Below are 16,795 nucleotides of genomic sequence, written 5' to 3' on the forward strand. Positions count from 1 at the left end.
CTATGAGTCCGAATCGACTCAATGGTAACAGTTTTGGCTTAATGGGTCACAAAACTTGAAGACCACACTCAGGGGAGCTATGCCAGGTGGCAAGAAGCTAAAACTCATGTGCAACACATGGCTTAAAAAGTCCCACTGAATTAACAGAAGCTAAAAAAAAAAAAAAAAAAATTCTTTTTTTTTTACTTTGAAAAATTATTCCCCTCCCCCCCAAAAAAAAACTCAAAAGGGTCCAGCATGTCAACATCACACCCAGGACTGAGCCACCACACACACACCCTGAGCCAGGCTGGGGACGCTGCAATCCTAGAAAGGTAGGGAATGTGCTCTGTCACTCCTAGAAGGTACAGAAGTTATCCAGTAAGATCGCCATGACCCTGAGACAATAAAGAGAAGTGAATTTAACTGTGCTGCTGGAATTTTCAAAAGGTTTCAGTATAGTAATTCGTTATGTTCTGTTTGACGCTATAGGCAAAACATTCAAAAGAATAAATCATTTGCTATAATTATTGTCTGAATGGTTAGAGGGAAGTTGGTGTCTGTAACCAATGCTAAAAGTTTAATTTTCTAAGTATTATTTACTAGCTAAGAAGTCAAATGTGGCACTGAATAAAGTCCTACTGAGGTCTCCTTTCCATGAATGGAGGCCCCTTGAAATGAAAGATCCTATCACCCCAATCCCCACCAGCTCCCACCCACTACGCCATCTAGAGACCTACACATCTTTACATTATCTAGCCAAAGTCACTTTCCACCAACTCCTCTGGAGCCATTCCTGGGAAAAGTACCAGCGCATAGTTTACTCTATAGTTATATATACACAGGTTATGCTGTCTCAGCCTTCAAAGCTAATTTAAGAATTATGTTACACTGAGTCTTAGGGTAACATTTTATACTATTCAAAGTATCCTTAATATATTCACACTGTATCATTTTTAAAAGATTAAACCAATCACCAAATGGGATTTATTCTAGGAATGCAAGACTGGCTCAATATTTTTAAAAATTAATCAATGTAATCCAACACATCAACAGGCTAAAGAAAAAAAAAATGATTACATCAATTGATGCACAAAAAGCATTTGACAAAATTCAACATCTATCATGACAAAAGTTCTCAGCAACTAGGAAAGAGGGGAACTTCCTCAGCTCGATGAAGAACACTTACAAAAAACCCTACAACTAACATCAAACTTAGCGGCAAACACAAAATGCCTTCCCCCTAAAACTGGGAACAAGGCAAGGATGTTCACTCTCACCATTCTTATCCAATACTGTACTGGAAGTCCTAGCCAGCACAGTAAGGCAAAAAAGGTGGAGAACAAAATTAAAAGCACCATAACATTTATAGTCGCTTTAAAAAAAACCTTAGGTATAAACCTAACACGACAGATACAGGATCTGTAGGCCAAAGATTACAAAACACGGAGGAAACAAGCCCAAGATTTAAATAAATGGAGAGATGTGCCATGCTCACAGATAAGAAGATTCAACATAGTAAAGATGTTAGTTCTCCACAAACTGATCTATAGGTTTAATGCAATTTCCATCAAAATCCCAGCAAGATTTTTTTTGTAGATATAAATTAAAAAACAAAACAAAAAACCCATTGCCACTGAGTCGATTCTGACTCATAGCAACCCTATAGGACAGATTAGAACCGCCCCATAGGGTTTCCAAGGCTGTAAATCTCCCTCGGAGTGGCTGGTAGGTTCGAACCACTGACCTTTTTGGTTAGCAGCCAAGCACTTAACCACTGTGCCACCAGGGCCCTTTTGTAGATATAGACACACTTATTCTAAAATTTACATGGAAAGGCAACAGACCTGGGATAGCCAGAACCATTTTTAAAAAGAAGAACGAAGTGAGAGAAATCATTCTACCTGATTTGGGGGCTTACTACTGAACCACAGTAATGAAGACAATGTGGTACTGGTGGAGGACAGACATAAAGATCAGTTGAACAGAAGGGAGAACCCAGAAACAGAACCGCTCAAGTATGGCCGATGGATTTTTTACTGAATTGCAAAAGCAATTTAATGGAGGACTGGGAGAAAGTATTTGTAAACCACGTATTCAACAAGGCAATAAAGGACTTGTATCTAGAATATACAGAACCAAAACCAAATCAAACCCATTGCTGTCGAGCTGATTCTGACTTATTGCAATGCTACAGGACAGAGTAGAACTGTAACACGGTTTCCAAGGAGCAGCTGGTGGATTTGAACTGCCAACTTTTTGGTTAGAGGCTGTAGCTCTTAACCACTACACCACCAGGACTCCAGAATATATATAAAGAGCTCTCAAAACTCAACAGCAAAACAACAAATCAATTCAATTAGAAAATGGACAAAAGGCATGAAGAGACATTCCACCAGAGGATATACAGATGGCCAACAAGCACAGGAAAAGATGTTCAACACCATTAGGAAGATGCCTACTAAAACCAAAATGAGATACCACTGGCTAAAATAAAAAACAGTGACAACACCAAAAGTTGGTGAGGTTGTGGAGAAACTAGGTCACTCACAAATTGCTGCTGGGAGTGTGAAATCACACAACCACTCTGGAAAAGAGTTTGGCAATTTCTCATAAAAATATACAACCCAGCGACTGCACTCTTGGGCATTTATTTTAGAAAAATAAAAACTTTTGTTCACGTAAAAACCTGTACATGAATGTTCACAGCCACTTTATTTGCAAAAGCCAAAAAATGCAAGCAGCCCAAACGTCCTTCAGTGAGTGAATGTTTAAACTGTGGTGTGAATATCACACAATTAAATGCCACTCAGCAATAAAAAGTAATGAAGTACTGATACACACAACAATCTGGATGGATTTCAAGGGTATTATGCTGAGTCCATAGGCGGTGTAAACAGTTAATGTGCTCAGCTGCTAACTGGAAGTCTGGAAGTTCAAATCCACCCAGAGACACCTCAGAAGAAATGTCTGGTGATCAACTTATGAAAAACCAGCCAATGAAGACCCTACGGAGTACAGTTCTACTCTGACACATATGGGGTCGCCAAGAGTTGGGGTCAATTCAATAGCACCTGGTCTGCTGAGAGAAAAAAGCCAATCTCAAAAGTTGCCACATTGTGATTTCACCGACACAGAGGCCTCTCTGAACTCGTTTTACTGTGAGTCTATAATTATTTCAGAACAGTTAATAAAAAATGACAAGCCAATCAAAATCACAAAAGACAAATGTACGTGAAAATCGTCTATTACTGACGTATGTATTACCTAGAAGCGCTGTTAGTATTTGGTTGCAAAACTTCATTTGATGACTAAGCAGTAAATTAATTCATAAAATAATCACATTAGATATAAATCAGTTTTTGAAATTTACATTATCTCCACAGCATATTTTTTAATGATGGTGAATCAGGGTTCACTGGCATTTAACTGAAGTTTATTTGCTGTGTTTAGTGCCGAGAAGGATGCAATTCTAACTCCATCCAAGTGCACTCAAATCTCTGCCAGCATGCATCTGGTCTTAAAAAACAACTTCTGTATTAGGAAGTTTTATTAGAAAAAAGTATTTGGCACACAATAAGTATACATAAAGAACTTACACAAAGTGGTGAGGAAAACCATTACGATGCCAGCAAATAAATGTACAAAGGACATAAACACGAGATACACAAATACAAACATAATACATACGATATCCAACGGGGGCACTCAATATTTGTTGAAATACTGAATGCAAAAAGGAAAGTTTATTTGGTGACAGACACGGGAAAATGTTCAACTTCACCAGTTACCACTGAGTTGGGAAAAATCACCTATTAAATTACCTGCACCCACAACCCCATAAGTAATGCCCACTGCTGGGAAGGATGTGACAGGCCACGGCACTCACCAGCGGGGCATGTAAACCGAAAGACCTTTTGGGAAGTTCTGTGGCACTTTGAGTCAAGAGCCATGAGGAGGCCCTCCACTTGCCTTTGAGCTCCTGGCCTCAATGGGATGGCAGATGTGAAGAGCTACAGATCTCTGGAGCCTTAGCTCCGCCTTCTCTGGGCAGATAAGGAACACAGGGATGGCTCAGCTCTGGATGGCAAAGCCAGGTTATCAGCCCCAATATTTTTCCATTGCACGCAGGGGGTGTGGTGCACTCGCAACCTCCCGAGCCACACTCACCCTTTCTCTCTGAACACTTCCCACCATCTGTCTGAAGAATCCAAGCACTCGTTTTTATTAATTTACCTGTTCCCATTCATCAAGCTTAGGAGCATGGCAATTGTGGGTTGGGGAGAGACTACCAATGAGGAGGCACCTGCACAGACAACAGAAATGGGATTCTGGTGCTACAAACCAGGCGACCACTGACACCAATCTGCTCAGGCTGCGGAGGCCATGCAACACTGTCAGCTGGTTAAGAGTAGGTCTAAAAAGTGCGAAATGCCCTCCCCTAGGTGGTGGGTCCCCCCGGACAGTGGGCTCCTCCAGGCGGTGGACCCACATTCTTGAACCCTCTCTGACTGCTGTACTGCCCATGGCTACAGAAGGGTTCTCATGAGGGGTAATAAAGATGTAAGGCCAACTCCCACAAGAAAACACCTGCCTCTTCACCCTCCAAGTTAAACCTACTTTTCCTCAAATGCTAAATTCAACAAAACAAACTTTGTCATTTTCTGTTTTACTCACTTGCAGACCCACTTCCCTCCTTCCTGCCAGCCACCTCCACTCCAGGGTAATTGCAGCTCCTCTCTGCCAGCTGCCTGGGAGACCCTCCCCATGATTACTTAGGAATTTAACAGGGTTTGTGCCAGCCAGGAAACCTAACAACTGTTTCCATGGGGAGAATGTTCAAGAACCAAACAGCAGCACTGGTGATAAAAGTTTAGCCACATAACCCTCCTTGTGATTTGGGAATTTTTCTACATTTAAGCCCCTAGCACAGTCAACCCACTGCTGTGAGTTCAAGGGAAGAAAAATGCAAACCCCTTGAGGGTCCATCTCCAGATGAAGCTACCTACTGTGCTAGCACCTGTCCTGTGCTCAAGAGGCTTAGAGTCGACTGGTTGTTGCTGGTTACCATCAAGTCAACTGTGATTCATGGTGACCCCATGTGGATACAGTAGAACGGCTCTATAGGGTTTTCAAGGTTGTGACCTTTCAGAAGCAGATTGCCAGGCCTGTCTTCCAAGATGCCTATGGGTGGGTTCGAACTGCCCAACTTTCAGGCTAGTAGTTGGGCGCTTCACCATGTGAACAACCCGGGGACTCCAAACCCCACGATGTAGCTGCAAAAGTCACAATGAAGAAAAGGATGAAGTGTACCTGGAAGAACCAGTAGGAGCAGAAGCTCCGAGGGACAAGCAGCCTCTAGAGGCTTGTGAGGAAAACATTCAGGGGAGCCAGTCCTTGGAGAGCATCATCTAGCAAGATGTTAAAATAATTTACTTATTAAGTCAAATGTGTCCTGGTTGAGGCAGCTGAGGGATCCAAGTTCGGGTGGGCAGTGAAGCACACAGAACAAATCAACAGTCTCAAAATGTATTCTCCTCAAGGGACAAGATGAATGAATAAGTTGCAGGTTTAAAAATAGTGTTCCAAAGCAAGAAAGAAAAGGTCCCAAGGAAAAATAATAAGTTGTTATTCAGAATCAAATCCAATAGGAATTTCACTGCCAGAATGGGGAGGAGGGGGAGCCGGGTCCTTGGCCTTCAGACCAGGCGCCGGGCACGCCCTGTGTTGACAATGAAGAAAGAAAAACGACCCAGAGCTGGCAGCTGGGCTTCAGAGCAGCCGCCAGTAGGAACAACATCGTTCCCCCCCACACCCCCTCCGCCCCTCAGACGTGGGAGAGGACTCCGGGCTATCTGGGAAGTGCTCCGTACGAAGTTAGGAATGTGCTTTTGGAGAATTCCGGGCAAATCACGCTTTATAAAGTCCTCGGTGCACTCTCCGTGGACCTCACAGCACCCCTGGTACTTGCTTACACGGCCTACACAGCCCAGCCTCGGAGGGTGCCCACCCAGGCTGCTGGTGGCCGGGCAGGAGGGGCTGGAGCCCCGCGGGCTCACCTGCCCGTCTGCGGAGGGAGAGGGCAAGCTGGCCGGGCAGCCCCCGGCGACCCCCGTTCCTCCCCAGTGGCCCCACGCCCGACGGGTTTCGGGGCGCGGGTCCCCCCCGTCCGCGACCCGGGCAGGTGGACAGCCAGGTCCGGCCCGAGACGCGCCGCCGCTGCCTGCGGTCAGAGGATCACCCACCGCCGCGACCCCAACCTAACCCCGACCCGACCCCGGCCCGGCATCCAGCGGCCGAGGCGGGCCGTCCCATTCGAGCGGCCGCCGGCGCACTCACCGTTCGCTGCCGCCGCGGTCGCCCGCGGGAGCGCCTACATGCCGCGCCGAGCCCGCGGGCCCCGCAGCCCCGCCGCCGCCGCCGCTGGCCGTAGCTAGCCGGCTCCCGGCGCCGAGGCCGCCCGCCGCCCCATGGCTGCCCGCCCCGTGGCCGCGGGACGGCGCCGGGACCCGAGCGCCAGGGCCGCCGCTTCAGCACGCATGCGCCCAGCACGCCCCCACGCATGCGCGCTGCACCGCTCGCGCACGTGGGGCCGCAGCGCCGAGACGCCGGGCGGACCGGCGCCCAGAAGGACTTACGGCCGGGGGAGGGGGCGGGGCGGGGCGGGGCGGGGCGGGGCGGGGCGGGGCGGGGCGGGCCGGAGGGAGGGGAGGCCTGACCGAGAGGAGGTGGCCCGCGGGGAGGGAGGGGCGGGGTCATCTGGAGGAGAGGAGGGGCGCGGCTCGGGCGGGGAAGAGGGTCTGGAGGGAGGGGGTGACCCAAAAAGGGGGTACTGTCCCGAGGGTGGGAGGTCTTAGAGGTGAAGGGGAGAGGTCCGCAGGAGGGGAGGCCCGAAGGGAGAGGGGATCCTAGAGACGGAGGGGAGAAGTCTGCAGGAGGGAGGGCCAGGAGGGAGTGGAGAATTCGGAGGAGGGGGCGTAGAGCCCGTCGGGAGCTGCCCCATCCCCACACGCCTAGGCGCCCCACTCACCTGGTACCACGCACCTGGCCGGCCTCGGTCTGCTAGCCACCGGGTCCCACAAGCCTCCTTGTTGCCAGCAGATTTATAGGCCTCCGCCCCGCCCGATCGGCTGACCCCGGCCGTCCGTCCCCCTGCGCGTCCCGCCCGCCGCCCGATACCTCCCCGCGGCCCGGTCTGCCCTAACCCCCGCGGGTGCGCCAGGCGGCGAGCCAAATGGGCTGCACCGCGAGAGGTGACACAACCGCCGGCAATACGATAATTACTGGGTGTGGCGGGGCTTGGAAGGAACGTGTTTGGGGAACCAAAACTTGGGGCGAGCAGCTGCGACGGAACTGCGCTCCCTCGGGCCGCCCAGGTCAGCCAGGGAGCTGCGTGCGTGCGCGCCCCTGTCCGCTTTCTCCAGAAGGGCAGCTGAGGCCAGGAGCCGCCTCTCCCCGTCTCTCAGCGTTCCTGCACCCCCCAAGCTGCCAGAGTTGAATCCTCCCGACCCAACACCCTGCCAACCTCAGAGGCTCTGGTCCTGGGGTCTCAGGCCTGGCAGTACAGGCCTGTGGTCACTTGGGCTCCTGAGGGGTTGGGGTACCTACCAGTACCACGCTGCTCCACCCCCAGGCTGTGGGACCCAGAGAAGGGGAGGACAGGACCGGTGTAGGTCACAAGTGGCCACTTTGTAGCTTCTGGTGGAGCTTTGGCCACCCCAGATCAGACTTGCTGAACTGCTGGTTCCCCATCAGTGCACTGGACATCATATGCCTGGCTCCAGGCTCTGCTCTCAGGACACATCAGAGAGGAGTCTGTAGAGCCAGCACACCCCTGAGTGCCAGCCACGATTTTCAAAACGTTTGTTCCTTTTCTAAGATTCAGTCTCCCTGGCATGGAACATCTGGCCCAGGCAGCCCTTCAAAGCCTGTCTCTAACAGCACCCGTCTGTGTCCCAAGCCCCAGGCCTTCCCTATCTCCAGTACCTGCTGTCGCAGCACCAGGTGGGGTCAGAGGGAGCACCAGGGACTCTGGGCCCTGTGTCCAGAGACCTGGAGCAAGATCAGGCACAGAACAGGCCCTCAGTGATTCCTACCTCAAAGGACACGTCCTAGGTATCTTCTGGAGAGAAAGGCACCACTGTCCCCAGACCACTGGGGTGAGGGCAAGGATGATGGGGATTTGCCAGGATTTCTTAAACTCTATAACTTCCTCAGTGGGCTGATTTGTAACCCCAGCTGCTTCCCCAAAGTAGCCATCAGCCACCCCACTGATGGCCACAAGAAAGAGAGCTTTGAGGGCATTTTTGAATGTGATCATTAACGTAACTAATGATGCTCTACTACTCACTACGCGGCAGGCACTGTGCCAACCCTCCCAAAAACCTTCTAGAGCAGGGACAGCCACCACCTTCTGCAGAGACAGCTGTCTTTGCAGACGGCAGATCACATGGCAGGTGCGGTTCCTGAGTGACCCTCTATTGGGAACTTTGTCTACCCTGGACCTCAGCACTTCCCATTTCAGAGCTGAGAACATGGAGGGGCTGTGGCTTCTGTCAGCTGTCCTGGATTGTGCAACTTCCCTGGTGGCCTGATCCAGGGATTGGGGTGGAGGGTGCACACCCAGACCCTAAGGGCTGATGCTGGGACCAAGTCTTGAAGCATCTGGAAGGTTTTCTAGAGGCGGTTTTGGTTCCGCCATGTTCAAAGGTGGCGCCTGGATGAGCCAGGCTGTGGTGGTGGGGAAGCACCAGCAGCAGGAACACTGGGGACAAAGGCTAGCATGGGGGTGCAGTGGGGGACTGACACCAGGACCAGACAAGTTTGAATTGTGCAAAGGAGGGGAGACTGCCTCAGAGGGGCTGGGGGCCCAGAAAGTCTTCTCATTCTAGGGTAGGGTCAGGTGAAGCCATCAGATCTGGGAGGTGCCCCAGGGGTTCACACTCCCTGTGCTGTGTGACCTTTCCCAGTCCCAGGAGACATAGTGGCTGCAGTTGCTCCAGGCGTCCCAGGACTTTCCCAACATAATTTGGTATTAGTTATTTTGTGGTCTTTTTCCTAAAGATGGCTCTTAAATTGTTTATACTTCAAAAGCTGGGTCCCTCCTCACCTGAGAGTTGAAAGATGGGGGACAGCAGGGTGGTATAGGGCAGAGGGAGAAAAGTGGGGTATGGTGGTTAGGCTGCCGCCCAGTGCTGGACTCCAGCATACTGGGGGCAGTGGCCTGGCTCTTGTGGGGCATCCTGGGGTCACCAGGCTCTAGGTGCAGGAGGGGGGTGGGGGCATCCTTGGTTCTCAGGGGCAGAGGGGGTGCAGGCTGCTCCTCCTCAGGGTCCTGCTCCAGCTCCTGGGGGAAGGTGACTTCAGCTGTGCCTCACTGAGGTGAATGAGGCTGCCCAGGATCCAAAAGGGGAAGTGGGCAGGAGCTTGGGTGGCCAGGGTGCCTGGTAGGAACCAAAGGATCCCTGGGAGAAGGTGATTATCATGGGCTGTACTAGTCCTCCCCAGTCGCTATCCTCCAGCCAGGCCTCCAGGGCCCCTGCCTGGCCTTCCCCCTGCCCTCCCTGGGGCAGTGTCCAGACTGCCCACTCTGCAGGCTCTTGTTTGGGATGGTTTTGGGGGGAAGTCCCCCTTCCTGAGCACCAGCTGTGCCTCTGACTATGGTGGCCAGGAGCCCTGCAGGGAGTGGGAAGAGCATCTGGAGAGGGAACAAGTTCGAAGTCTGCAGAAGTCGGGCCTGGCGTGTCCACGCAGGGTGGGTGGCATTCTTGGTCATCTCCGTGGCCCACGCGGCCCTCCGTGAGCACGTGAGAACTCCCTGAATCCTCACAGGTTCCCTAGGCTGTAGGTACTTTCCTTGTCCGAAAACGTTCCACAGGGAAGTTGCTTGGACATGAAGGGACAGAGCTGGCCTGAGGGGTTCCGAGGCTCTGCCGGAAGATCGGAGGACTTTGGCCACCACTCAGAGGTGGCGGAGCAGGCGAGGCTGGGGGGGAGGGGTGCTCCTCTGACTACCGGGCGGAGCCCTTCCAGCAGCGCAGTCACAGGGATGTGATCTCTTTGGGCCAGGGGTGGGGGACTGCAGGGTGGGTGGCGGAGGGAGGCCGCACGGACACGCACCTGGACTGGTGCCACTAGGGGGCGCCGCGTCTCCCCGCTGTGGGTCCCCCCTCCCCCCGTACCTCCTCCACCCAGCCCCTCCTCCCCGCAGCGAGCGGGGTTGGCGCCCTGGTGGTGGTTCTGCTCACCCAGAGCCCCGCAAGCTCCGACTTCTTGAACTTTGGAGGATGGACATCCCAAAGTCCCCCTTTTGTTCTAAGTCAGAGTGGAGGGGGCCGCAGGGGGTGGGCCCCGCGCAGGCCCTCTCCCGCGACCCCTGGCGTCCTTCCTCGCGCGGGAGTCGGGGCGGGGAGCCAAGTCATCCCAAGGGGCCAGGTGGGGGCAGCGTGCGCGGTGCGGGGGTGCCTCAGAGGATCGGTCCCAATGTTACTTTCAGAACCGGTGCCCCCGCCGCCCCCCACCTGGTCCACGAGGGTTCCCTCCCTGCCTTCAACTGGACCCGACCCCAGGGAGGTGTGGAGTGAACCGGACTCTGCCCCTGAGCCGTCTAGTTGGACCTGGATTTCCAAAGTCAACAGCCCGCGAAGGACTCAATGGAAATGAGGGGTGGGGCGTGCAGGGGTGACAGAGTCCAGGCCCACCCCTATGAACTCAGCGCCCTGGGCAGGGACGGCCCGGCCCGGATCCCCCTACTTAGGAAGACCTGGCCACGATTCTAAGGGTCCGGAGGAGTCGCCAGGCTCCCCTACACAGGCAGTGTTATGCCCCCCAAGGCATCGCGAGGTGTGCAGACCAGCACTCAGGCAGTACTAAGATGGCCAGGTGTCCCTCAGCACCTGAGCTGGTCAACCTCCACATACGGGTGCACTACCAGGAGCAGGTGAAATCCTGGAGGAAAAGGAAGCAGGAGGGGTGGGGGTAAGGATTGCTAGGGAGGAGCATTGCTAGTCTGAGATAGTAAGGCAACTCCCCTCCCACATCTGAAACATCTCAGCACAGGCAGGGAGTGGTCACAGGTATCTGTGAAAAGAGCATTCCAGATCCAGGAAATGGCAGACATAAAAACCAGGACCTGGAGTCAGCTCCACTGGTAAAGAGCAGCAAGAGAGGCGGTGGGCAGCTCAGGAGCTAAATGGGGGGGGGGGGGCAGCAAGCAGGGTCAGACAGGTCACTAGGGCCCCCTGGCTTCTTTCCTGGGGGTGGGGAGCCACTGAGGGCTCTTTGTAGAGCCAGGGCTCACCTCTATGGGTCATGTCACCACCTGCTGCTTGTGCCCGCAGCACCTGTGACAGGTGCTGGGGATTAGGAAAAAAGGCAGGTGGAAGGGTTCACGTGGGCTCAGGGAGACTAAAAGGTGAAGGACTGAGAAGGGACAGGCTGATGGGGTAAGGCAGTGAGCAAGGAGACCTCGTTTCCCCGTGTTCTTCCCACCCGATGTCTGTTATGTGGCTGAGGCGCCTGCTCTTGCATTTACCGGTGACCTTCAGTCTGTGCCAACTCCAGAACAGTGTGCCTACCGAGTCTGAAAACCACTGCAGCTTGCGGGTCCGCAGCGCCCTCACTGAGTCTTTGTCTCCTGCTGGCTGTCAGTCACTTTCTCAGCATGCGTATCTGACACCTATTTTCTAGGATGACTTGGCTGAGAAAGTGGGGCAATGGCCTCTAAGCCTGCTGAGGGGGAGGGACTGCGGGGCCACTTTATTGCTGCTCCTTGGCCAGGAGGGTGCCAGTGAGCTGCCCTGGTGGGGGCACAAAGGCCTCCCAGCCTGTGAGCCAAGTCCAAGGGGAGGAAGAGCCTGAGGACACAGACCCCAGGGAACACAGACACCAGATGCGATGAGCCGGGTGCCAGGCTGGGACACTCCTGCAGGGAAGACCTGTGCTGAGGGCATGCCACTTCTGCTATGAGCCAGTTAAGTACCCCCAGGGCCTTGGCCAGCCCGGGAAGAACCTCAGATGCTCTCTAGCATTTTAAACGAGGATTTTGTAAGGCAGCTGGCAATGTTAAAATGTTCAAAGAACCCATGTGTCTATGGATTATTTCAGGGAGAAGAGGGGGAGAAGGCAGCCAGGCAAATCCACCACTCAGCTGTCAATCACTCCCACTGCAGCAACCTAAACCAGCAGGCCACTGCGAGCTGAGCTGGCGTGGGACTGCCATCAAAGGCTGCTTTTGAAGAGGGGCACATGGGCACTGCTGGTCCGAAACACAGCAGATAGCGGATGGGGGCGCCACAGGGGACAGAGGCGTGTCACGGGGCCCATGGGGATGACTAGAAAGGGATGGAGAACCCCCAAGGAGCACCTTGCTCAGGCTGAAACCTTCCCACTGAGAACATTTTTCACTTATGAAAAAGTCTCAGCATCTGAGTCATGACAGTTACAAGGCTACTTTGTATATAACCTTCCAGAATATTTAAGATTTCTTAAAACACGTGTCCTTCAGCCAGAAAGCAAGGGCAGTGGATGGGCCTGGGGAGTTTTTTCCTTTGGTAACTAACCTGCTGTTTCCACTTTCCCAGCAGATGCTCATTTTCCTTACAAGATGCAGTTCTTTCTATTCAGATTGAGGTGATGTGAGCTCTGTCAAGAGGAAAGCATGTCTCTGAAGTAAAACACGCTGGGATGTTTTAGGGAAGGAAAGTAGGAAGAGAAGTAAGGGCAAAACAGAAGGCTTCCAAGGCACCCTGGGCAACTGTGTGGGGTGGGGGACGCACATGCTGGGAGGCGAGTCTGTTGGGGCAGTGGAGGGGCTGCCAGGCCCTCCTTGGTCTGTTGCATGGAGCCTCTTAAAGGGCCTTGCAAATTCATGAATTCTTTCGATGTGGACCAAAGACAGGGTGCAAGCAGCAGGCTGGCCACTGGAGTCAGACCCTGTGACTCAGGGTCCTGCCGCCTCCAAGAACTGAATGGACCCTCAAATAAGCAGCCACACCCAGGTCCCTCATGTCAAACTGCTTTATTACATCTTAAATAACAGTACAGTTTAATATAGTATCTATCTTGCATCCAGCTTCCTTGCAGTACACTGACTGAAGTAAAATTAAATACAAAAGGTGAAAAGGGGTACAGGTGCAGAGAGCTCTACAGAGTGGTTTATGGAAAGAGAAAGAGGGTTTCGTTTTATTCTTTTGCCAACCCAGGCCTACCGCACAGTCACGGCACAGTGGGTACAGGGCATTGCAAAGAACAGAATGGAGAAGCCACTATAGCTGCTACAGAGGAGCGTTCCTGGGGACAGAAGGAAGGCAGGAGAGCCAACAGAACACCCTGTGGTCTAAACGCTGCTGCTGGACACTTGAGGGGACAAGAAAACCCTGGAAACCTAGGTGTTATAAAAGTGGCCTGCCTCGGATGCAAAGTTTCTTCCCACAGGGGGCAGGCGTGAGGGCTCAGGGCTCATGAAGGGGAAGGCTAGATCTTTGTCCCCTGCTCCCTCCCCGCTCCCACCCCACCCTCAGAATCCAGCAGCAATCGTTTGGAACAGGACATCTCTCTTAAAAGAAAAAGGAAAAGGTGATGCGCCCACTGCTGGAGCGTGCAGAGCCGCTTGGTGTACTGCCTACGTGTGCACAGAGCAGTGACAGGGTGGACAAGCCGCCGCAGCGACAATGGTGAAGGGTTACTTCTTAAAGAAAAAACATCTAAGGACGGAGTCCTGTATGCACTTTGAGCATTTCTACAGCATGCGATTCTAAGAGTAAACCCACCCAATACGGCAAACGATCAAATTTTTTAAAATTTAACTTAGAAAGTTTGAGATAATTATTTTCAAAACATTGATTTGTACATTGCTTCATACACAAACAATCGACTGACGACCCAAGTGCAGGGCGGGCCTCTCCTGATCGTGAGGGTGGGGAGGGGTAGTGTCAGGTCACAGAAATGTCCCTCCAACACCACAGAAAACCCAAGGGGGGTTTGAAACTGGGCTGAAGAGGGGAGAGGACAGGCGGGAGAGGGTGCCTGGTCTAAGCTGACTAGGAGGGGGCGGTGCTGAGTCACACACTCACAGCGCCCACAGCGTGTGCTTGGCCTCACACTAACGCCACCTCCCCACGCTGTGTCTGCGTGTGCCAGGCACCATGACACTGAACAGAAAATAAACCCAGGGACTGAATTTACACTGTGGACCATTTCAGGGAAGCTGCGTGAGGATCCCTTGTTCTGGTTGACTACTGAACATAAAGCAATATATTTAAAAAAGGAAATGTGAATGTTTTCAAAATCCTGCTACAAACACGACTGAAAATTTAGAAACTATTACAAGATAAAACAAAGTCCTCAACTTGTTTTGCATGAACGTCACAAAACAGGATCACTGGTCTAAAGTTCAAACAAACTAGTGAAAAGTTGTTGTCTGTTTCACAATTACACTCAAGTTTACCTTCTGGTTAACATTTTATTATAGTATTTCCTTTTAAAATTCATTCAAGACAAAAAAGAAAACAAAGACAATGGTCCCAAGAGGAATGCACAATTTGTTTTAGTTTACAGCCAGAGTCTTCTCTTAATGGGAATTGTGCTCTTTGTTTCAGCAATAAGTGAAGGAAAAGAAGATCTTGCCCTTTTGAAATTCTGAGGGGGGTGTTGGGGTCCGAGTTAGTACGGTTGGGCGGATATGCTATCACTGTAACTCGTCAGGGTTTGGAATGGTCTTCCGGTCACCGCGGACTCCACCTGCCATTGTGAACAGAATTTAAAAAAAGGTTAAAAAGAAACAAAAAAATCTGAACAGAATCTACAACTAGTGTTGCTGCCATTCAGAGTGGCAAGCTTGCTTTGTGGCGTGAAAGCTCTTTCCATGGCTCATCTCCAGGCCTGCAGGCAAGGGGTACGTGATTCAATTCCCAATCAAGTCTACATCAAAATCAATCAACTAACCTCGAAAACATGAATCTCACAAATCACATGTAATGAAAAGCTGAGGTGTGAGCAAGTACACAGAGCCACACTTGGGAAGCCACACGGGCCATTCCCTACCTGCTGGCGTTAGTTCCAGATCTTGAGGAAGCTGTCCCAGGACCCCGTCGCCACAGCCATGCCATCATCGGTCACCCCCAGGCAGCTGACACGGTTGTCATGCCCAGCCAGGACACCTGGGGAGCAAGCCACAGCACAATCACTCCAATGGCTCAGGTAAGTCTCACATATGGGGATGCTATGACAGAAAAAGAGCTCAGTTTCTAGCAGTCAAGTCCCATAATGCCTCAATCACCAAGGAAAGGAGACCAAGAAGGGAGAGAAATGTTCCATGTGGAAATCCCACGGGAGCACTGTGATTGCCCATCTTGTTCAAGGTGAGGAGGGTTAATATGATCCTCTCTTAAAAATACTGTGGCCTACAGCCACAGGAACATATTTGAAAAAAACAAAAATATACTGAAGAACCTGGTAACAAATGTGCTGTAAGACAGTAGGGTGATAAGGAATTCAAAGGAGCACACACACACAGAGAAGTGTAAATAACTTGGAGCCCTCCTATACTGACTTCTAAGCACTCAAGATGTAAGAAACTTATCTAAAAAATGGAACAAAAGCCATCATCAAAAAATCAAAATCACTCCATTTCAAAGCCGTTTACAACCCAGCATATGCCTGGGGCTAGCACAGGCCTAGATCCAGAGGTGAGGGACAGGCACCCTGCAGTGAGCCTGCACCCGGGGCATGCCCACCACTTAAACTTCTGATAACCTTCCCTTGGATACTATCAGCCAGTACCTTCATCTCTGGGTCAGAGGAATTGGAGGGCTAATGTCACAGACACCCTCCTTCAGCCCCTATACTCATTAGCCACAGGAGCAAGGGGCTGACTCAGAGCTCCTGGTCTGAGGGAGGCCTAGGGGTTTCCATTCTCCTCGGCACTGATACTGCAGCTTTGAGAGAAGGAACAGAGCAAACGGCAGGGAGTTCAACAAACAGGGGAGGAGCACCCGCTGGGAAATGTGGAGTCCTGTGAGGTGCCCCAAGGACCAGAGTCACTCTCCCCATTTACCCCCAGGACCAATAAGCCTGCTGACTCGATGGGGGCCAATGTTTTCAAATTCAAGTGCCCAAATGTCATCTTTCACATACAAAGTTCTCAGGTTTTGTGTGACCCATGCTTTGATACACATCAACACACACGACAACAAGTGGCATGCTACAGTAACCTGCCCGAGTGTCGCATGGGCACAGCCTGCACCCACAGTCCCTGAGCCATCACCTGGGTGCTCTCTGCACCCACTGCCCTTTCTAGGGTCACTCCTGATAGCAGGGACAGATGTGCCAAATGGTGGCCCAGAACATCCCTGCTGCAGCCAGATACCGGGTTCAAGCCTGGCCCTCTTAAGTACCAATGCTGTGACCTGACACCTCAGTTTGTTTGCTTCCTGGGGTGGGGTGTTTCCTGTGAGGACGGTGTATGTTAAAGTAGGGGAGCTCAGTGATCGTAAAAACACGAGCAGCAAATGGGTAAGAACAGTGATGGGAAACAAGAGACCTCAATGTCAAACCTGGAAATCATCCGATTGGTGAGCTCAGCCATGAGGCAAAGGCCCCACATGTACAGCCCTGGTCTTGGCAACTTCTCAACGCTCAGCTTTCACGACTAAATCATGGGTGAATTTTGGGGTCTGCTTGCATACCTTCCCGGCAATCTTATGGACCATTAAGAAATGGACCAAAACTCAATATTCAGATCTGAGGTGAATATAAGGTCATAACGCAAGCAAGTGAAAACCAAAAATCACATAGTGTGTGCTGGTCAGAGACCCCC

The 16,795-nt window shown here is 51.8% G+C and overlaps 2 protein-coding genes across 12 annotated transcripts in view; both read right to left on the reverse strand.

The window, feature by feature from the left end:
- Positions 1 to 8,314, reverse strand: part of NADK (NAD kinase) — a 35,930-nt gene extending 27,616 nt beyond the window's left edge. For 4 of the 8 annotated variants that reach the window (XM_064281098.1, XM_064281097.1, XM_064281096.1 and 1 more), the window contains exon 1: positions 8,076 to 8,314. In XM_064281098.1, coding sequence (XP_064137168.1) covers positions 8,076 to 8,299 — 224 coding nt within the window. In that variant the 5' untranslated portion in view covers positions 8,300 to 8,314. The other 4 variants (XM_023552150.2, XM_010593176.3, XM_023552148.2 and 1 more) reach the window with 4 other exon arrangements.
- Positions 8,315 to 12,978: 4,664 nt separating this feature from the next.
- Positions 12,979 to 16,795, reverse strand: part of GNB1 (G protein subunit beta 1) — an 84,050-nt gene continuing 80,233 nt past the window's right edge. For all 4 annotated transcript variants that reach the window (XM_064281108.1, XM_064281109.1, XM_064281107.1 and 1 more), the window contains 2 exons: positions 15,022 to 15,137; positions 12,979 to 14,718 (listed from right to left, as the gene is read on the reverse strand). In XM_064281108.1, the coding sequence (XP_064137178.1) occupies positions 15,031 to 15,137 (107 nt within the window). In that variant the 3' untranslated portion in view covers positions 12,979 to 14,718; positions 15,022 to 15,030. The remainder of the gene's footprint in view (positions 14,719 to 15,021; positions 15,138 to 16,795) is intronic.

This window comes from Loxodonta africana, chromosome 3 (genome assembly GCF_030014295.1).
Source record: "Loxodonta africana isolate mLoxAfr1 chromosome 3, mLoxAfr1.hap2, whole genome shotgun sequence".
Taxonomy (NCBI): Eukaryota; Metazoa; Chordata; class Mammalia; order Proboscidea; family Elephantidae; genus Loxodonta; species Loxodonta africana.